Below are 22,324 nucleotides of genomic sequence, written 5' to 3' on the forward strand. Positions count from 1 at the left end.
ACATCCATATGCCTAGACATATTTTCATGCAGGTCATGCCTCTTCTTGGCCCTGAGCTCTGCTTCCAGCTCAGCACAAAGTCTTGAGCAGCTGCCAGTCGGTCACATCGTTAGGGCCTGAAGTCCTCTGGGCTGGCTGAGTGGGGGATTGCTCCTACCCATGGCTGCTTCTGAAACTGTTACCTACTTCCCAGCCTGCCCGCTCTTCGTCAGGATCTGTGTAAGGCAAGCAGTTCTTTGAAAATGGATTTTGAGTCGTCCTGGATGCAGTTAACCTGACAGGGAACCTGACACTATTCTTTCTAGCCCGGGAGTATATTTTCAGAGTGTGAGAAATGTGCATTAAGGTCCTTTTCTGTCTGTGTGTGGTGGGAAGTATGTGTACATGTACTCTTTATTGTAACAACTACCACTCCCAGGAAATATTATCATGGTTCCTATTTGAGGATGAACTGTGAAAAACAAACACCTTTCTTTTGAAAAAAAAAATCTTTTGGCTCAGAAAATAAACATTACTGGTTACAGAGATAGTATTATTTATTATTATTATTATTATTATTATTATTATTATTATTATGTTTTTATTGTTTTATTTTTAAAATCATCGTATATTTTTGCCCTGTGCTTACCAGGAGACAGATTACATGTACCATGAATGAAAAAGTTTGAATGAGAAAGTCTGCTTGCATGTTACAACATCAAGTATTCTTTACTGGTAGGCAAAAAGGAAGATACCCACAGGCTTGTCTTTTTCCTGCTCTGCCTTTCAATACAGTCCAAAAGGAGCCTTTATTTTCAGCTCAATATTTGCTCTTCCCTTTCGTGTCCTCAAGCAATTCTTCATGCTGTCGCCTACCAGGGAAGATATCTGGTGTTCTCTGATGTCTCCTTTCTCTTCTTCTGACTTAAGTGTAGGTCTTTTTGAAATAGATTAGTAAGCCCTTAACCAAGATCTGCAGATACTTTTGCACAGCATCATGTACTTAAGAAGCTTAACAAATAATTTAAAAAATAGTTAATTTTCCTTTCAGAAATCCTTACAGTTTGAGACATTGCTTGTCCTCTAAATAATAAAGGAAGAATTTTTAAGTCTTGTAATGAAATGTCTCAGTTTTGACTGAAGGGAAAAGATTTTAATGTGTTCTCTTACTTGTCAGTGTGCAGACATGTTAGTCAAAATCTTAGATTTGAGGAGGTTTTATAAAATGTTCTGGAGGAGAAAAGTAATATTTCTTGAACTTGCTTTTAAATATCAACATTTTTTTCCCTCGTTATTTATGTGGGGAAATGAGGAAATGGAAAGGAGAATGTGTTTTTCAACAATTTGACGAGAAAAAAACTCAAGAGCTTCGAACATTTATCAAATGATTGGATTTGCTTATTGTGAACAAACTGATTACCAGAGAAAGCTATTTAGGAATTAATTAGCAATGGTAAAATTCAGTTCAGGCATGCCACTGCATTTCTTTACTCTTTGTAAATACTTGTGCCTCTTCACCATAAAATGACCACATACGGGTTGTGAGTTTTCAAGGTTGCATTTATTTTGATCTAAGCTGCAAGATGCTGTATTATGATGGAAAAGTGCAGGTTTTGCTATGGTACCTAAGAAGGCACTGGGACTTTTGGAAGTGCACAGCAGTTAAAAAATAAAATGAAAATTAGCACTTTTATCTTTAAGAAAAATCATGTTCTGAGAATGAGTTGTAAAGGTGTAACACAGCTTCTTAGATGTAGTATGTCAGAAAAACACATTAACAGAAATGTCTACTTTCTCAGTTCAGAAAATAAACAAACAAAAAGAGATGTTGGTCATCCCTGTTCCTGTTTGTTCTTGACTTTTCTCTCAATCCAGTCTGGTCTGTCAGGTCTCATTGATACCACTTCTGGCATGTTTCCCCATCAAACTGTCAGAGAATGACCATGGCTCTAGCGCTCCTTCTCTTTCCATATGAACCTTTATGGATTAGTCACTATTATACAAAACCACTATACTTCCTGTCACTCAGGTATTATCCTTTTCTGGTCCCTCTGGCGTATCTTGTAGGCAATATCCAAATATTGCTACATTTTCTTTAAAAATTTTGGAAGCTTGTTTTCCTTTCCACATAGCTATGATTTTATTCTTGACCTGCATCAATCAGCACAGGCTGCTTTTCTTCTACACCTCTGACACTCATCATCAGCTTATCCCCACTTCACTATTACCACAGCTGCTGCAAAGATGGAATTAATTAATCTTTCTTCTCCTTGTCACTCTCCACTCTAAGTCTTTACATTGCAGCCAGTTCAAGTTGATTCTTTTTATCTAAAAGGCCTCTCACAAGTCTCTTGCTCTTTTTCACACCTGTTCATGTTTCATTGTGCTTCCAAGTGTTCTGCTGTAGAAATGTCTTTTGCCTTTGTCCATCTCTTCACTGCTCCTTAACTATGAGGTTTAGGGTCTGTTTTTTTTTTTTTTAATCTTTTTTTTTTCATGGCTGTCATCTCTTTGTGATAGTTTCCAAAGAGCTTTCTTTCCATTTCTATGTGGAATGCCTTTAACCTTTCAGCCTCAGTTATATGCTGCCAGTTTATCATTAGCCAAATAATCAAGGACACATAATGGAGCAGTCAGCACAGATGAAGAGCATATATTTTATTAAAACCATTCAACTTAGGTATAATATAGCTAATCAATATATAATGTATATCACACGAACATAATGTACATAAATGAATAAATATAGCTATGATGAACAAATAAAGCATCCTAATGTTGCCACCTAATTTCCATTTCATATGTTGTTAATAACCTTAATGGTAACTGTTATGGAAAAGTACTGATAAGGGCTGGATATATGATGTAACCTGGGAACTATAACTGTATATATATATATAACCACAATTATTGTTCTAAGTCAAGTTATTTTGCAGATGTTATTTTGCTGCAAAGTTAATGTGAGAGGCTGATGTGCCTCAATAGGTGCCTTGTTGCTAATAATTTGATCACACGTTTTCTTCCTTTGTAGAAAAAAATCCTTAAATTGTTAACACAACAGTTTTCAGCTCAGTGAGGGAAAAGCCAGAATAACTTATTCACAGATGAAATAAAATCCTGAAAAGGCATTGCTACAAAAAACGTTGTTCACTAAAAATAAAATATGACCAATAGAAGTGCTAGTCTTGAAACACTAAGGGTTGCCTCATGGCAATAGCATCAGTGTTGCAGGCTTTTTCTTGTAGAAATCCAAATAATGAAGCATAAAAGGAGTTTTATTTCAAGAGATCCTTTTGTCTTGTATCAGACATTTATTGGTATGGTTTAATGAGAAAATATACATTAACTTCCTTGCACTTGATAAAAACTTCAGATTTGGTAGCTCTTGTAGCTCTGTGTAGTTTAACCTGTGTTTGTGAAAACATCTATATTTTTTACTGTAGGAACATGTTTTTATTTTAAAAAACGAAGATACTACAGGATGGTATTTTTCTTCATTGAGACTGAATACCCCATTCCCTACAGCTAACAGCATTTTAAATGGTCACCAGAAGTTAGGCAGACAAATTCCTGTACAGGCCTCTAAAAAGTTTGAATACAGAATGTTATTTATTCAGCCAAACAGACAAGCTAACTTGTTGTTGTTGTTGTTGTTATTATTAATAATAATAATAATTTATGCACAATCTCTTTAGGTACATACTATATTAAATACAAAGCCATTTCCTTTCTTCTCCTGTCCCATTCCTTCTGAAAGTCAAGCACTTCACAGAACATCTAGGTTTTGTTTTTTTTTTTTTTTTTTTTTCCCCAGTGGCAGCTGGCATGGCTTTAAATTCATTCACCTAACATTGCAAAGGAAAATATTTGATATTAAGAGTTGTATACCACATTAAATTCACCAAGCCTTACACTAAGGTCTGCAACTCGTTTCCTTGGCACATGCAGAAAAGTCATTTCCCCAGTGTCTTTTTCAGTGAAACAATCATAAGAAATGAAGTAAAGATGTTCAAATACCTTACTGTGTGAATGGAGTTTTGGTTCTTCGGGACACTTTTGCAACTGAGAATTTTGAAATCTCAACTAAAGTCAGTTGTTACTTGAGCACTGAATGATATATAAAAAAAAAAAAATGTGGACATATAAAAGGAAGCACTTGAAGAGTGAAAGTGGAAAACTAACCACCAACAACTTTATCTTTCACTGCATATATTGCAAAAGTTAATTTTATTTTGTTAGTACATTTTCTACTAACAAGGTTTCCTTCAGGTCTAATGTATAATCTCATCTCAACTTTCCTACAACGAGAAAAAAAAAAGAAAAACAAACAAACAAAACTATAACCAAAATAATGTAGGTGGGTTTGCACAGATGCTGTTCACAGCCAAAGCAAGTCTGTTGGCGCTTCCCAGCTCAATAACACAGAGTAGTTGAACGATTTCAGTAGCTGCCTTCCAAACTATAGTAATGGTTTGAAAGCTCAGTGAAATTCAAGTGCTATTTGTTCACTTTTTTTTTTTTTTTTAAAATGCTAGTCATTAATTAACAGCATTATTGTGAGGTGCCTGTGGGAATGCTGAAAGTTGTATCACACAATGCAGAACAATGTGTTACTAGGTTAGGCATGGCTTTAGTGTATGGTAGATATAAAGCCATATACCCATTGTCAGTTATTTGTAAGAGGGGAATGGAATGAAAAGTATATTTAGCTGCATGGTAAAAGTCTTGGACACACAGGAAGAGCTATAGTCCATGAAATAATGTGGGACCTACATGTTCATAGAACTTTAAGAACATCAAGGTTATAATGCTAACAGTGATTTTTTAACAGCATATTCTGGTATGTAAGCAAATTAGATAGTAATTTTATTTTTAAATTTGTATTTGGGCAAACATTTACTATTATTAAGAAAAATAGGGATAGATAGACTGTTAATTGAGTAAGTCAAAGGACATGAGAGTTGTATTAATAGGTCTGCTTGAGTAGGTATTTATTTTTCTGCATGTTATCTCAGTACAGTTGCTGTGAGTAAAAGTATCCTCACAGGCTATAAATATAAATATCTTCTTTTTTTAAAATGTAATAAAGTTAACAAGAAAAAAAGAGTTTCCTATTTATAAAAATGATTTTCTTGGCAAACATAATAGGTTGCTAAAATTTATGAATAAATCCTCTATGTTTGTTTGTTCGCTCTGAAGGAAGCTGGGAGGGTGACCACAAGCTTTTCAGATCAATGTAATCTCCACACCTCAGACAGTTTCAGGGGAGTAGACTTTTTTTTTTTTTTTTAAACATTTGCTGGGGATTTATTCCTTCTTACTGGGGGAGTGGGGGGAGGTTGTAAAATGATTTTTAGAAGCACTGATGCCTTGATCTTCAGCATCTTCGCCATTGCAATATCTCTCAGACTGGCAAAGAGAGAAAAGCAGCCACAGACTTTGAGGAGAAAAATAAATAATAACAAGAAAAAAGTACCATATTCATTCACTCTACTTTACTGCTCTTCATGACAGTTTAAGAAAATGTGGGTCTTGGTTTAAAGCCTGTGTTAGAAGTAGTGGCAAAATTAACACTCTGTATTGTGTCTGTGTGAAATTAGGTAACTGATATTGCAGTAACACCTGGTCATCCTGCGCTGTTCTGTTTGAGATTCCTGTTTTGACTGTGGTCGTCTCCAGCAAACACGCACGGAAGCAGCAGACAAAAAATGTTTTAGTGAAAAGATACCATGTTTTTCTTCTTCCTTTTTATAACTCCATCTGATTTAAGCTAAAGGAATGGCAGAGCTTGTTTTTTTTTTCCACCCTTCCTTCTTTGGTTTATTATTTCTTTGAAAGGGGAGCTGTGACTGGCTTGTACGTAAGTGCTAATGACATTAACACAGGCAGCACAAGAGAGACAACTGACATGGATCTCATGTTTTTCCAGATGAGGATAGGCATTCACTCAGGATCAGTGCTGGCCGGCGTTGTTGGTGTAAGAATGCCACGTTATTGTCTCTTTGGAAACAATGTCACCCTTGCAAGCAAGTTCGAGTCAGGAAGTCACCCACGCCGCATCAATGTCAGTCCAACCACGTACCAGTAAGTGTTGCTAGCCTTTTCATACTGTTTTTTATTTCAGTTTGTTTTCAGCACGATCTTATAGCAGGCACTGCCTTCACTCAGCACATGAGCTACAGCAGAAAGTCAGCAGGGTGCCAGGATAACTGGAAAGAGAGACTGCATGGGGTTCTCAGGCTTTTGTTTGCAGGCTTGCATCAAAATGCTCAAGGAAGTCAGGCAGTGGAGGCAAGGGAACACAGCAGGACGGGCAGCCATAGCTGCCTATAAAAAAATGTGTAATGGAAGTGGGCAGACGACACTAAATTAGGAGGAGCTGTTGACTCCCTTAAGGGTACAGAGGTCTTGCAGACAGATCTTGACAAATTAGAGGTCTGGGCTACCACCAACTGCATGAAGTTTAACAAGAGGAAATGCAGGATTCTGCACTTGGGAAGGAGCAACCCTGTCTGCATGTAAAGACTGCGGTCAAGAAGCTGCAGAGCAGCCCCACAGAAAGGGATCTGGGAGTTCTGGTTAACAGCAAGTTGAACATGAGCCAGCAGTGTGCTCTGGCAGCCAAAAGGGCCAACCATACCCTGGGTGCATCAGGTCAAGGCTAGCTGGTCAAGGGACGGGATTGTCCTGCTCTGCTTTGTGCTGCTCTGGCCTCACCTCAAGTATTGCGTGCAGTTTTGGGTGCCACAATAAAAGAAGGACATAAAACTAATAGAGAGTGTCCAAAGGAGGGCTACAAAGATGATGAAGGATCCAGAGGGAAGACGTATGAGGAGCGGCTGAGGTCCCTCTGTTTGCTCAGCCCAGAGCAGAGCAGGCTGAGGGGAGGCCTCATGGCGGCCTGCAGCTCCCTCACGAGGGGAGCGGAGGGGCAGGCGCTGAGCTCTGCTCTCTGGGGACAGCGACAGGACCCGAGGGAACGGCATGGAGCTGGGACAGGGGAGGGTCAGGCTGGGTGTTAGGGAAAGGTTCTGCACCCAGAGGGTGGTCGGGCACTGGGACAGGCTCCCCAGGGCAGTGGTCACGGCACTGAGCCTGCTGGAGTTCAAGAAGCGTTTGGACAGTGCTCTGAGACACGTGGTCTGATTTTTGGGTGGTCCTGTGCAGAGCCAGGAGTTGGGCTTAGTGATCCTTGTGGGTCCAACTTGGGATGTTCTCTGTTTCTATGATTCTGTGATTCTGTCTCCCACAGTGTCATCATTTTATGCAGTTCATGAAGAGAAGCATGGTTCCATTAGCTCAGGAAAGAGTTAATTTTGTGAGTGCAGCCAAGCTTTCAAAGACTTTTTGTGCTTTCTTGGAAACAAAATTTCTTATTTAGCACTGTAAAGTGACACAATAGAAGTTTTTTCTTAATATAAGAAAAAAGATTGAAAATGGCAAAGCATTATCACCACCTCTTTGAAGAAATTATGCAAATAGAGAGAGGGCTTGATTAAATCGGGTCATGAGGAACATCTAAAGTAAAAAAAGGTGTTCCTTATTGTTCAAATTTGACAGCTTGATAATAAGAATTTCTTCTGTTTGGATTGTGACTGATGTATTCGCTTTTTTGGCAGGAGATCTAGATCTTACTCTTTTTTTCTACATTCTGTATCTCAAGTAATTTTCTGAAGTACAATTTTGCTCAGGTTTTTGGACTCTGTTCCTCTACAATAAATCTGTAAGCAATCATTCAAACAATATTCTTTTTCTTTTTCCTTTTTTTTTTTCTTTTTTTTTTTTAATACAGAACTGTGAATCTCCATATTTACTTTTTCCCATAACTGTAAATTAAAGTTTCAAATGGAATTTCTTCATCCAAGAATCGAAGTTTCTGATATGCTAAAATACAAAGCAGTCAGAAACGAAAGTTAAAAAGTAATTAAAACTAGTGTATAAAATTACATTCATCTGAAGAGCTCATTCACTTGAAGTCAAATTTACAGAATAGTGCAAAGTGGAGTTAATTGAACAAGAGGCAGAAAAACTGAACAGACTTTGCAGTGTGTACAGAAGCAGGTTCATATAGTTTTCTGGTAACGTGCAAGAGAAACAAAGACCCAAGCTACTATCAGGCGTAGAAAATCTGTTCATTTAAATAAAAATATTTTCTATAAATATATAGGATATATATACATTAATTATATATATTAAATATATTAATATTTATATATATATATTTATATAATAAACCATTCTCCAGTGCCCATGGGGAGGTCATCAAGCAGACGGAGCCAGGCTCTCCATAGTTAGGCTGGGTGGGAGGACAAGGACAGCAGCATAAACTGAAACAGAAGAGGCTCAGCCTGCATGTAAGGAAGCACTTTCTCCCCATGAGGACAATCAGGCAGCGGCACAGGCTGCCCACAGAGGTTTTGCAGTCTCCATCCCTGGAGGTTTTCAAGTCCCGACTGGATGAAGGCCTGAGCAGCCTGGTCTGAATTCAGTGTTGTTCTTTTTTTTGAGCAACAGTTTGGACTAGAGAGCTCCTTAGGTGCTCTCCAGCGTGAATTATTTTATAAGTCTCTAATGTGTCCATTTATACATTCATCCTGAATGCCAATTAATTGAAATTCTAGACCTAAATGAAGAAATTAATAATTTGTGACATTGACCTACACATTCTACTGAAAAGGAAAAAATGTCCTGCTTGTTGCTGCAGCATCAACCTGTGAATCTATAGTAGTTTCATATATTGGGTATACTTCTGACAGTTTTTGAAGATGGGTAAATAATAGTGATTTTAATTGAGTAGAACCATTCTTTTTTGCAACAGTCATAGTCAGAAAAGTAAAAGGCAAAAAGACAAGACCATACTTTAGTTCTTCATACAAAGTTTGCTTTTGAATAGTCTTGGGTTTTAATTTTCTGGTTCATCCCTAGAAAACATATACTGATTTCACAGTTCAGGCTTGTGTTACTGGTGGACTCCTTGAGTGTGAAGGACTCCCATGGCCACTTACAGGCAAGCAAAAATGTATAGAGCAGTCAGGGAGGAGCCATGCATCAGGTGACATTTTGGTATATTTGGGAATGTCTTGAATCCACTGGGTCATCGATGAAGGGTCCTTTTTTTTCAGCATAGCAAAACTGCTTATTTTCTACAAAGCTACAGATTTTGACAGATGCTTTCAGAAAAGGAAAGGTAGTAGAAAAGTTACTGATGATGCAGTAATATTATTACATGAGACTGCAATACAAAACACAATAAAACACAAAATTTTTGGTATGTGTTATCGGCATTATTGTACTGTGTAGAAAATCTGCTGTTAAGTGCTGAGCAAATTCAACAACAAATTCAGGGCTCAACTCAACAAGCTTTAAGTGCAAGTAACAGGCTAAATGCATGATTACAAGTAAAGGAAGTAGAAGTAATAAGAAAATGTTCAAATGTGGACAGTTATTCAAGAGGAATGGCTGAAAGTAACGATTGAACTAGTTTCTTCGACATGCTTTTTACAGAAAGCATTTGAGAAAATAAAATGAATGTGCATGGGGCTACTTAGAAAGGCTGTTCCAAACCATACCTTCTGGCATGGTTGAAAGCATGAGAACTTGTAAGGGAGAACTCAGGAAATGGCACGGCTGACAGTGGCCAGGAGAGACTGCAATTGCAAAATAGTCAATAAAGCAGAATTATTCATGGCTCCTGAAAGTGATCTAGGGGGGTTGAACAAAATATAGCAGTACTATCCAAGTAAACAAGTAATAATCTGATGCACCTGTGTACAACTTTTCTTACATAGAATTTGCATGAATATACAATTTGCTGTGTACAAATGAAGTGATTCATTGCAAACTGAAATGTCTTTATGGCTGACCTTATCTGCCATTTCTATTTGATCATGCCATGCTGCTGTGTACTCACTTAATATTTTTATGATCCAAGAAGCAATGTTTTACAAAGTAGATAATTCTGCAATCAGTATGAAAATAATAGAATTTCGAGTAATTGAAACTCCTGGCATTTATCGTTATGTGTTTGTGTCTACCATGCTCCATGATGAAAATTCTGATAACATGTTTTGTGCTTACAAAGTATGTAGATACTGGAAACGTGTCTAATACTTATCAGCTTTCATTTTACAGTACAAATTATGCATTACAAAATGTCATCAGTGTTCAAAGTGATAATCACACTTCAGAATGCCTATTATTGGTTTCAGACACTTCCCCATGAGCCCATAATATGCCTGTGTAAGAAGCAGAGTCTAAAATATAAATATAACATGTGGTGTTGCTTAGCAGCAGCCCTGAACCTGGGGCAGCCTTGCTCCCAGTTACACCTGCCAGGGAAGAGCTGTGCAGTGTAAGACAGTGCCTTTTACAAAAGTGTCCTTTGAATCTACTGGGGATAAAAGCTCACTTCTGTTCAAAATACCTTTTTCTCCTGACTCAGACAGGTCTATTGACAGAAGGACTACAGAGCCCTGGTTGCTTTGAATCATGGAGTATTGTAAGATGAAAGTGCTGAAAAGCACTGGTAAAACTTCCAGCAAAACACATGGAAACTGCAGAGGGAGAAACTGCAGACTGGTCCCTGTTAAACATGTGGCAAGGAAGGAATAGGAGAAGAATTACACATTCCTTTAGTAAACTGGCATATCCAGCTATAGGTTTATTTAATTCATCTATATTATCCTGAATTGAATAAAATTATTGTTTTCTGTACTCAGGACGGAAACACAGTCAGATTTTTGAGCCTCTTCTTCAGCACAGAAGAAAGATTAAATAGTTTTATATTATTTGTTTCAGCCTCAAATAACGATGTCTATCTGATATTAATATAATATACCTACATTCATCCTGTTTTCCTATAGTATTGAAATACAATGCCCTGGGATCTCTAAGCAGTTTTCAAAAGCATGTATATATAGTTGTTGGTATTTGTCAAGTAACTGTATTTAAAAAATATTTTTTGCCTCTTCTTTCCACCTCTGGTCTTTTCTAGTACATATTTAACTTATGGAGAAGGTACTTCAGGCATCAGTTATGGGGTATAGATAATTTCCTTTATCGCATGTGAAGCAATACATTTGGGACCTGAGCTTAGGCAAAGATGAACAGCCTGTACCCCTCCTCCTTATTTGATTAAGACAGAGAGAAGCCAGGGATGCTTCTGCATGGAGCTGGGTGAAGTCTCTCCTGGTTCACCTGCCTGAATTGCCCCTTGGCCTTTAAAATTGATTAAAAAGTGCATAATTTGAATATTTATGTCATTGTATGGAAGAAGTTGTACATTTAGGTAATTAAGAAGTACATACATCTCACTTTACCTGTTTTTTATTAATAATATTTTTATTTTTAATTAAATCTATATACATTTCTTTAAACTTTTAATTTCAAGTTATTTTTCTTACTAGCTGTATGTATGTCTGTATTTTTCTACATCACATGGGCAAACACATGGATTTGTTCTCCAAGAGCTTTTTCAGATTATTTTAAATTTTATTTCTGACAATCCTTTAAAAAGCTGTTTCTTTTTACATTGCTCAGTTCACCACGTGTGCTTCCATGAGACAGATTATTGGACAGACAATTTAGTTGTGTGGACAAAAAGGGAACACAGCTTGTATGTGGACACACAAAAAAACCAGTCTAATTAAAGCATTAAAAGTCACATCTATACACATCAGTTTATTCCTGTTTTTCTGTTTCCTTTTATTCCTAAAACCTGTGTCATCTGCCTCCACGAGGCTGCACTCCCGTAGTCACTCTGATTTATGATTAAGGTCCTGGGCCTCTGTTCCCCACCTGTGCCTGTGCTGCACTGGGCTACATTTTCATTTGAGGATTATAGGTAGTTCGCACTACACGGAAGGACTTGTTAGATCACTGTCAGGTAGGTAACAGTAGATGTTACACCACGTAATTCCACACAGCTAGCAAGTTATTTTTGCAATATGAGTGATAGACAACTGGTAAAACTAAAATAAGTTCAAGGGTAGGCAAATACAGACAAATCCTGAGGCCAGCACTATTAGGTCATGGCAAAGGCTGTGGCCTTTCACTTGTGATGTCACGATCCTATTCACTGAGCCTAATTCTCTAATGTTCTGAACAGAGAGCAGATACAGTTTTAATTCTGCTTAGCTGGGTAAGAAATTAAAGTATTAAAGGTCAGTGATAGGCACTTACCACGCAGAGCTGCATGTGATATACAACATATTGCATTAAAAAAAAAAACAGGATGAGTCTTTTCATAATCTTATTAAAATTAGTCTGTGTGAAGGAAAAACACTGATACATGAACTTCCATAAATTCAAAAACAGTAAAATACAGCGTGAAATGAATTAGAACCAGACATAGTTTTTTCTCAGTCTCATTTTCTGTTTGCTGCTATGTGGCAATCTGTGCCAGCCACGTCCAGCAAGCACTACTCAACATTTTACAGGTTTTCAGGCACCGTATGGGCAGTGTGTCATCACAGTGAAAAGTATTTGAGCATGCTGAAGCCTAGTCACGTGCTTCCTCAGCACTGTTGCTTCTCAAAGCACCTAGAGTTGAATTAGCAGATGTGGCCATCATTTCTTTCGTTTGCTTTGGAAATAAAGTTCTCAAGGAGGATAATCATTTGTATTTCCAAAGGACTTGCTCTTTCATATTTCCAGAGGAATTGCTATTCCAGTCTGCTAAGCAGCTGCTCCTCTTACCATCTTATTCCTCCCTTTGGGCAGAGTCTTCAGCTTGTGGAAGTGTCTTGTTTGGGAGGGAATGGAGCAGCTTAGCTTTCACAATAAATAAATAAATAAATCATAAAATATTTGCAAGATGGTTGTCCTGGGGCTCTCCTTTCTGCTGAGCCTGAGAGCAAGCATAGGTACATTTTCAGCTTATTAATTAATCTTCATGGCATCCAGTGATAAGGTCTGGCATCTTTCACAGATGGAGACATAAAGAGGTGAAACTGCTTCCCAATGTGCACAGAGAGAGAAAGAATCGTGGTGGAAAGCTTGCCCTCAATGTAGAGGGCCTTGCAACAGATAAATCCGTACATAGATAGCTCATTTTCTGAGTATAGGCTCTTGCTGATGAAGATGTAACTATTTCCTCCCATAATAGTCTGAAATACAATTCCCCTATCATATCATCTATGAAAAAAAAAAAAAAGAAGAGCTACATTTCAGTTTCCACAAAATTCCCATTAAGTGTGATCCCGATTTTAATTCACACAGACCTCCTTCAAATGCTTCCTGTTTCTACTAGAAAAAAATGTTTCCAATACTGACACCTTTTCCATTTTTCCCCTTTCTTTTCCCATCAGGGAAGGGATAGAACAAGAAGTTAGACTGTTCTGGAAGATTTCTGGTTAGGAGGGGAAGCTGTCATATTAATCAGCTACAAATCAGTGTTTAAGAAATTCTTCCTCCTCTGAAACATCAACAAAAAAGACAAGCTGAGAGCAGACCTGGTTCCAGGCAATTTATAGGCATGCTTGAGTAGCCTGACCCTCACAATATAAGCATTGAATTGTAAATTGTTTGTCCAACTACTTGAGTGGAAACCAGAGTTCTGACCATGTAAATAACTTACTATAGGAACGTCCCTTGCAATAGTGCTCTCAAGGGAAACACACAGAAGTGATGCAGGAAAGACAGCTGAGACAAATGCTTTGGAATAGTTTCAGACTAGTTGTTATATGCATATTCCTGAACTGCTGAGGCTCTGCTACTTCAAATCAAGCTGTGGGATGCTGTGGGGATTTGAAATGCCTTATGTAGAGTTTAAGCCATCATATAATTTCCTGAAGCTGAGGGATAGATTCTTCTCTCAGGATCAGGATGGGCTGTGCTCTCAGACTTTCAGAGCAGGCAGTCTGACTTGGTCACAACAAAATGCTCTGAGAATGATCTGCAAGGTAAGACTAACAACCAGACCCAGGTGTCACCACCCAGTTTGCCTTCCAGAAGGGGAGGTTTTACACTGGTTCTTCCCCAGAGTCAGAGGGGAGATGCAAAAATTGACCGTGTGGCTCAGTCTTGCCCTCGATGGGGATCTACACTATTCATTCAGCTCTTGGCAGAAGCATCTTCTGGGGCTCCTTGTACCCTTGAAGAGGAAGATAAGAAATTTAGCAAGGGCTGTAGATCTGGGCTGTGGCCATCAGCTGGTACTCTTTTCTTTTCAACATCATCAGTAGCCTAAATATAGGAGGAAAGATTCCTGTAGACAAATGTCCTCACTGCTAAGCACTGAGGACAAATAGATAACTCCTTCTTTAGTGTATACAGAAAGCTATAAGAAATCAGAGGCAATTTCTGAAACCTGATTTCATTAACAGTCTGAGAAACCAAGCGCCAGGACCAGTATGTTTAGGGAATCCAAAGAACCTGTTCTTTAGGAGAGGACTGAAAAGAGGCAATATTTGTCCTGTTTAAAGTCTTTCTAATAAAGGCCAGCAAATATATATATACATATATATATATTTCTTGAGTGTAAAAAGTCAAGTAAGGAGCATAGAATATGATTGCAAGTATCTTCCATTAGTATTTGTTAAAGAGGAAGACTTCCTGCTGTGCTTGCTTGGGGGCTGAAATCTCACCACAGTAAAGGTCAGTTAGACAATTTCTGAGGGCGAGAGGCTAATACAAATGGTGCACCTAATATAATGATGTGGAGTCTATCACGAGCCATAGCAGTGGACAAATTTCTAAATAGCTGTACAAGGACTAATGGGTTAGTTACCTATCACTCCTGGCACCTTTGGTACTGTCAGAGCATTTCATTGTGACCAAGTTACAGTTCACAAAACAGGTGAAAATAAGGCCTTTAATTAATATATTGCACTTTGGTCCAATGAGGAAAATACTGTGAAAATATCAATTAAACTCAGTGCCAGCCCTGAACTAAATCTATTAATCTATCTATCTATCTATCTATTACAGTTTCAGACTTATGTAACTGTCATTACAATTAGATAATGTTGGGCTCTGAGGGGGAACCATTGATTTTTAGGAAGGTTAGATGCTCTATAGTGAATAGTCACTTTGGGGGAAGAAAGACTGCGGTGAAAGCTTATGGATTTAGCTCTGAATCCTCAAAGACTTCAACTGTTGCTTGCAAAAATCTACTTTTGGAAGCAGAGAACAGTTGCTTCAGTGTGTTAAACCAGTAGTTTTAAAATACAGGATATTTACTGCAAGCATTGAAGAGATGAAAAAAGAGAAGCTTCTCTGCAGAGGCCTCTGGAAACTCTCACCCAATTTAGAAAAGATTATAGTATTTCCTCATAAAATTGACAGCCTGGAAAATAGATTATGACACTCAAACCACATGGTAAACAAAGACCACCATGGAAGTTCAAAGGCAAAAACATTGTTGGACTTAAAAACATCTGATTATTTAAAAGCTGGGAAGAAAATGCTTTTATATTTCAGTGAGTTGTATGGAGTTCACATGGACTCCCTCAGCCAAAAAAAAAAAAAAAAGCCAAGAAAAAAAATCAGCAAAGGAAGTTCCATTAAACGTGCTGAGAATCTAGCAACGGGGTTCATTCATTCATTTACTTCTCAGAAATCAGTTTTAGAGATACTAAATAAACAACCTGTTATAAAATCTGCTGAAGGTAATAAGGTTCTTCCCCCTGATGTTTTTGAGTTTAAAATAGTACTGATTGAGAGAAAGAATAAATATCCTGGGAGGGGAAAAGACTAAGACTACTTTCATATATCCAGCTGTGCTCAGAATTTATTATTACCTCAAAACTTCTCTTTTCAGTTCTGCAAGAGAATGAAAACCCCTAACTTCATTTACTGGAAACAAAAAGAAAATTGTGTAGACTTATTTCCTTTATTTAACAGCTCCAGATGGTTTCAGGGAAGATAATTGGTGAAGAGGCCCCAAACTATCGGATCTAGCCAGACAGAGATTTTTCACTGTGGAGAAAGGCTACAAATGGCAGTAGGCAGTATAGTCAGGCTGTGACGTTGTACCACTTGCGTAGCATGGCTGGAAGAGAGTGGGGATGGCTTCATGCCTCCTGTGCGCCTGGATCCCTTTCTGACCCCAACCAGATGTCCCAGGTTAATATTACTCATATTACTCATTTTCGCTGCGACGAGGAAAATGAGTAATATTAAAACCACAGGTACTTTTGGTGGATAGTAGCAGATTTCAGTTGTATCTCATTGAAGCTGGATTTTCTGGTTTTGGATCTATTTTATGAATACAATACTATAAAATATGAGAAGGGGTCAAACTGATCACCCTGCATGTGAGAGCTCCCAGACACTGTCACCTTCATTCCTCCATTCCACAAGGAGACCTGGTGGTAGTCATCAGTATGTTCATTTCTGCACAACTGGCCAGACCAGAGTGTTTTAAGTGAGGCAGTTGATATGTTGTGGATAATGGCTGTTATGAATTTGCTTCCCCTTCTGGCACATGGCTTTCTGAATGCTGACACTGATTTTTGGAGATTGGGCTTATTTGGGCCATCTCTTCAGCTGATCTCAGTCAACAGAGGTCCTTGAAGTTGATGATGTTAAGTTAATATGTATTGTCTGGGGATCCTGGCATTGGCTTATTTAGATGTTACATAATACTTTTAACTCAGTTTTTTATTTGGGATCACACAGGACCAATTTCTTTCAAAGAGGTGTGTCTGTACTGTGTTTTACATTTTTTTTATATCCCTCTGTTTCCTTTTTTTTTTCTAGGCTTTTGAAAAAGGAAGAAAATTTTGTTTTTATCCCTCGTTCCCGTGAAGAGCTTCCAGAAAACTTTCCAAAGGAAATTCCTGGGATCTGTTACTTCCTCGAGGTCAGAAGTGGTCAGAAGCAGCCAAAACCCTCCATCACATCTGCCAGAGTGAGAAAAGTTTCTTACAACATTGGCACCATGTTCCTCCGGGAGACTAGCCTATGAGGCCTGCTGCAGATCAAAGACTCATCAAAAAAGCACAAGCCCAGAACTGGGTCATGACAGGGGAGTTGGAGGTTCTTCTATTTCACTGCCTTGTCCTGAACAAGCAGTAAAAGCTTCATGTAATGTCAGGCAATAATCATTTTAAAAGGTGGGTGACTGCTGTCGGTAAACAGAGTGGAGACAGGGAAAAAAAAAAAGAAAAAAAAAACATTTAAAAAACATACTTCCACGTCCAGAGGAATTTCATTCATAAACGTGAGTGTGGCCCCTTTATGACAAACAAAAACAAACAAAACAAAACCCCCAACTCACATTAGAGGTTGGTTTTGTTTTGTGCGGAAAGGGTGATGGTTCTCTGTAGATTTGCACCAGCTAAGCAGAATTGGGAGTCAGTTCTGATTATGCATTCCTACATTTAATGTGTTCTTCAGTAAAGTAATGATGTTTTTTAACTTTATGAACAAACATTTCATACATATACTGTAGAGCTGTTGTAACCTTCCTGGCAGGAGGAATTATAATTCAGTATAAATGTTGTAGGGATTTTACCTATTTTTATACATATTTCACTTTCTGGATAATTACATTCCACATACTGTAAGCTGAGTGAGCTTAGATAGCTTTTCAGAAGAAGCTACTGTATATTTCATATATTCTACCTATCAGATCTTATTGTTATATAAGAAGTCATTTTTTTGACTTTTTGGCAGCAAAATATCAATATTTTAAAGAAGAAAAAAAAAACCACTTTGGTAAACCTATTTACCTGATGTTTATGCTAAAGCTTTAGATGAGCATTGTCTTGCTTATACAAAGTAATGTTTGGTATTTGTCCTACAGTCTTGTGCGTCCAGTCTTTCCAGGACAAAGCAAACAAAATGTAAAAGATCAATTCGTTAACAAACAGAAAAGTTCTGTTGTACACAGTGGGGCTTGTTTCCCACAGAATTAGCAGCCAAACTGATATTTGGTAGAAGTACTGGACCTTTATTAAAAATTGATCTTGTAAAACCTTACTCTGAGAGCGTTCAGCAAACACTGGAAGCTCTCTGGGTACTGGTTTTCCATTTTTTAATAGGATTTGTGCTCCTATTCCACTTAGATTATAAAAATTCTATCTGTTATTAAAATGCTATTTTGGAAATTTCCTCTGTTGGTGAGGATGAAAGGTCCCCTGGTTTATCTATTGTAAACCAAAAATTACTGAAAATGGTGAGGAAATAATTCCCTAGGTTTAATGCAAATAGCAGTTCAAGATTTAGATGCATCAATGTCAATTAAAAAATTAAAATAAAATCAAACTACAGCCCAGTTCTTTCCTGGTGAAAATTAATATAGCTTTATTTTCTTCAATGAAACCAACAGAAACAAGAAACAGGATGTAGATCTATTCCCCAGTAGACACATTTTCAGGCAGTGTTTATTTCTTCGGCTTTCCTTTTCAAAAATAATGGTAATAAGTTTTCTTCTGCAGGTGTACTTTCCTTTGGGTCCTACTGAAGTGAGCCAATATTTTTGTGTTCTACCTTAGTAGACAAACAGAGCAGTGATTTGAAAGTGGCTTAGCTTTACATGGGCCTGCTCAAAGCTCAAAGAAATCAAAGACAAGACTCTCAACAGCACCAGAAGGCATGAGAAACTCAGCATTTCTATAATCCAGACCAGAAATTAGGATCTTACTTATGGATTTAGTAATCAAAACTTAACGCACCTTTTGAAAATGAGTAAATACCATTCGCCATGGTTCCAAATTATCCTGTTAGATCTTTCTGTGGAGGCAATGACAGTGCTATATTTCTCCCCTTTGACCCAGCTTGGGATGGGAACAGATCAGTATGGCACCACTAGCCTGTTGCTGAACAAATTTCAGGCTTCCTTTCCATGAAGACTGTCTGGATGAGAAAGGACTATCTTGAACCTATGCAGACTTCAGCATGTAGAGGAAACCTGAACTTATTACGCAGTATTTTTTCTTGATGAAGAGGGTAGCTGCATGGGCATGGCGGGGGGGCTGGAACTAGATGATCTTTAAGGTCTCTTCCAACCCAAACCATTCTGTGAATATTACTTAAATGGAAATTCCCTTGCTTTCTAGAGGAACTGATGTGAAAGATTTCTTCCATAGTTATTACAGCATCTTTGTGATTGGAGGAGTTTTTCTTCTATCTACCTTGATAAACAGCATCTGCAGCTCTGCTATCTGAAAAAATGACTTGATGAAAACTGTTCAAGCTTGAGGTTGCAGAATTTCCATCCAAACTACAGATTCAAGAAGTTTCTGCATCGGATGACAAGTTTTTAGCCTATAACCATTAGTTTTTGTATACACAGGATGTACATGCATTTTTTCCAGTGAACACCAGTGAGACCTGGAAGAATTATAAATGGAGTAAAGTTGCAGTTTGACCATGGGAACTGGAACACTACTTCCTAGCTAATAAAGCTGTGGTTTTGATGTCATTAACTAATTCCCTAGAGTCATTTTTTACTTTATTTTTTCTAACAGCTATCAATACAATGAGATTTCATTCTTACTTTACTGGCACATCCTCATTGTTCAGGAGGTGTTGATGTCAGATTACTAATCTCTCTGGCCAAACTCTTGTTTCTCTTCTCACCACCCACAGTCCTCTGTGAAGAGAACAAACACAGAGAGTCATACCAAAAGCATATTTATTGCTCAATATCCCTTCTCTCACAGTTGCCAATAGGAAATGTCTAGGTTAATCCTGTGAGTGATCTTGGTAGATCCATGGAAACATTTTAATGAAAAATGGAGGTTGAAAAGGTAATTCAGCTAGTAAATTGGAAAAGCAATCCAAAAGTCTGTAGCACCATCCTCATCCTCTCAAGTGACTGTTTATTCTGTAAGGGAATATATAATCACAGAGATCACTGAAAAAAATAAAAATTGGTATCAACATCACCATGGAGACAAAGACAATGTTTGACAATAAATCAGCTGGCTCCCCAGATTAGAGTAGATTTATTGTATGAAAGTATATAGTCTCTGCCTTTTATAAGCTTGTGTAAAGGTAACACATCCAAAATTTCAGCACTGATGCCATGTATTGGGTTATTTGCTTCTGTGTTATGACAAGTGAAGTTAATGGAAAAGTGTAGGCTCTCTAGAGGCATTTTTCTATCTCAGTGTGAGAAAAGTGTGAAAGATTCTGAGCATTGTTTAACTTAGTGGTTGTATCCGCTGCCTGTAATATTAGGTTACAAATTTGTTTTGTTGGACACCTTCATAAAGTAAAATGAAGTTCATTAGCAAGGTTGATGCTGTGAAGTCAGTTAGATCATAGTCAAATTAAACATCTCTCCAACACTACTTCTTTTTAGTGATAGAGAAAACTGTCTTGTTTGCCTGGCATTGCCTTTATAAATAAAAGGGCTTTCAGGATTTTTACCTTGGGATGATGAGGTGGAGAGGACAGAGGTGCTGAAATGGATGTAGAAATCACATACTGTAGTTGGAATTTCCTTATGATATTTTCTTTCCTATAAAATAGATTTTTTTTCCCTCTGATTAAGAAGTTTCACACCTATGTTTTTTCACTTAGCTGCAAGTAGCAACACCTGCTGGCTCGAGGATTTGTAAGAACCAAAACCGCCCTCTCTGAAGACTGAGGGAAGAGATCTACTGCAGAGTGCCTGGATGGGGAGGAGCTTGACAAGGACCCTAGCTGGGGTCATCGGTCCCTGTGCCACAGACTTGTTCTGTGCACCTTCCCTCTGATCCAGGCTCAGGCTGCAGACCAGGGACTGACCACAGAGGCAGCGATCCGGTGGCCAATTTCTAGCGCAAAAGTTGTGAGGCCGAAGTAAACAGAGGCAGCAGTTACTCCCTCAGAGCATTTTTCAGAGATTTTCTGTCAAATTTCTCAATCTTCTTGAAGCTCCCCTTCACACAGCCTTTTCTGTGATGCACTGCATAGAGGTCAGGAAGTCAGAGTAAGAGAGAAGCAGTGATGGAAAAGGTAGAGGGGTGGATTAAATTTTGCAGTATTACTCTGGTAATATCAGCCGTACAGAGACAAAAGCCCCTGCATGGGAGAATTGCTGGTAAGCTAGGATTCTAAAAGTGTGGTTGTCTTGCAGAATCCCACAGGATTTTGCTGTTTTAATTCCAAAGAGCCCATAGTCATTAACTGTGGTTGTGGGTTTGGCTTTACTGCTCATTCCCACATCCAGTTTCAGATGCGAGTTTGTTCGGAAGGCTCTTCTGGAGCCTGGAAACAGGCCTCTGCAAACAGAAAACCAAAACTTTTGAAACTTTAGAAATATTCTGTGGGAATTGCCTCTTCAGAAGAAGAAATCCTTGCAGTTGAGTTCCAACAGGTCCTGCTGCAGTTCATATGTGTGCCTGTGCCTCTTCACATTGCTGTCTCCTCCTGTGCTCATGGCGGTCCCTACCGTGCTCAGCACAGGCATCAGGTGTATAGCCACCTTTTCTCTGTTTTCCACTAACACTCCTCTTTTTTTTTTTTTTTCCTGTATAAAGCAAACAGTGCAGAACCATGACGCATTGCATACATTTAAATGTATCACAGCACTGCCCTGAGACTTATATCGTGCTAACTGATTTCACGTTATCTACTTCTTGCTCTGAACACATTCTTCTCCCTGCAGACTTTAAAATGAAGGGGAAAAAAAAAAAAAAAAAAAAAAACACAAGACTGCTATGTTGAATTGCAAATGAGTATGAAACCTGTGTCAGTCGTTGGGGCAAGTGTAAGAGGTTTCAGGTTCTTCAGCTTCCACAAGCTGTCAAACGTGCTTACCTCATGCAGTGTGTCCTACCAACACGTCTAATCCAACAGCAGCATCACAAATTTCTGGCATTTTCTGGGTTCTCTTCCAGTCGGAGGCTACTACCTCACCTCTGCTGAGTGCTGAGAGCTCACTGAGGAGTGTTAATTCCCTGTCCCAAGTCTCAGGGCTTCTGACTCTGTTTTTGGATTCTGGTGGTCTTTTGCAAAATTATACATTTGTAATATTGGAAACAGCAACATGCTTAAATTAGCAACAAAAACAGAAACATAAGAAAGCTTGTCAAACCCAGAAACAGTTGGTTCCCTTCCTTCAAGAACTGGGTTTAAGGATGCCAGTGACAGGCTTGCAGGAACTGATGCTGACTGTGCAGGAGACTCGAGAGGCAGGAGCTGATCTGCTGCTGCTCTTGTTCATACTTCCATCACCTTGCATGCTCTTTTCTGCTCTGTTTTTCAAAAGACCTCCACTCTCCTTTGTTTTGCAGCCTGTATGTGGCATAGTGAGTAATTCTTATTATTGTTCTTATTAGCATCTGTTGACATGGCTGCTTATATCTAAAGAATAAGTGGGATTAAAGGGCTGATCTTAGTCGTCTTTGCAGCAAAGACAGAACTGCTACAGTGAAAGAGCAGGCACACACGTCCGTAGGGAGTGGGA

General features: G+C 38.4%; 1 protein-coding gene across 1 annotated transcript in view; it reads left to right on the plus strand.

Annotated features, from left to right (window-relative positions):
* Nucleotides 1-19,352, plus strand: part of GUCY1A2 (guanylate cyclase 1 soluble subunit alpha 2) — a 157,272-nt gene extending 137,920 nt beyond the window's left edge. The window contains exons 7-8 of the mRNA XM_083823966.1: nt 5,909-6,063; nt 16,681-19,352. Of these exons, the coding sequence (XP_083680092.1) occupies nt 5,909-6,063; nt 16,681-16,888 (363 nt within the window). The 3' untranslated portion in view covers nt 16,889-19,352. The remainder of the gene's footprint in view (nt 1-5,908; nt 6,064-16,680) is intronic.
* The last annotated feature ends 2,972 nt before the right edge of the window (nt 19,353-22,324 follow it).

Source organism: Anser anser, assembly GCF_964211835.1.
Source record: "Anser anser genome assembly, chromosome: 1".
Taxonomy (NCBI): Eukaryota; Metazoa; Chordata; class Aves; order Anseriformes; family Anatidae; genus Anser; species Anser anser.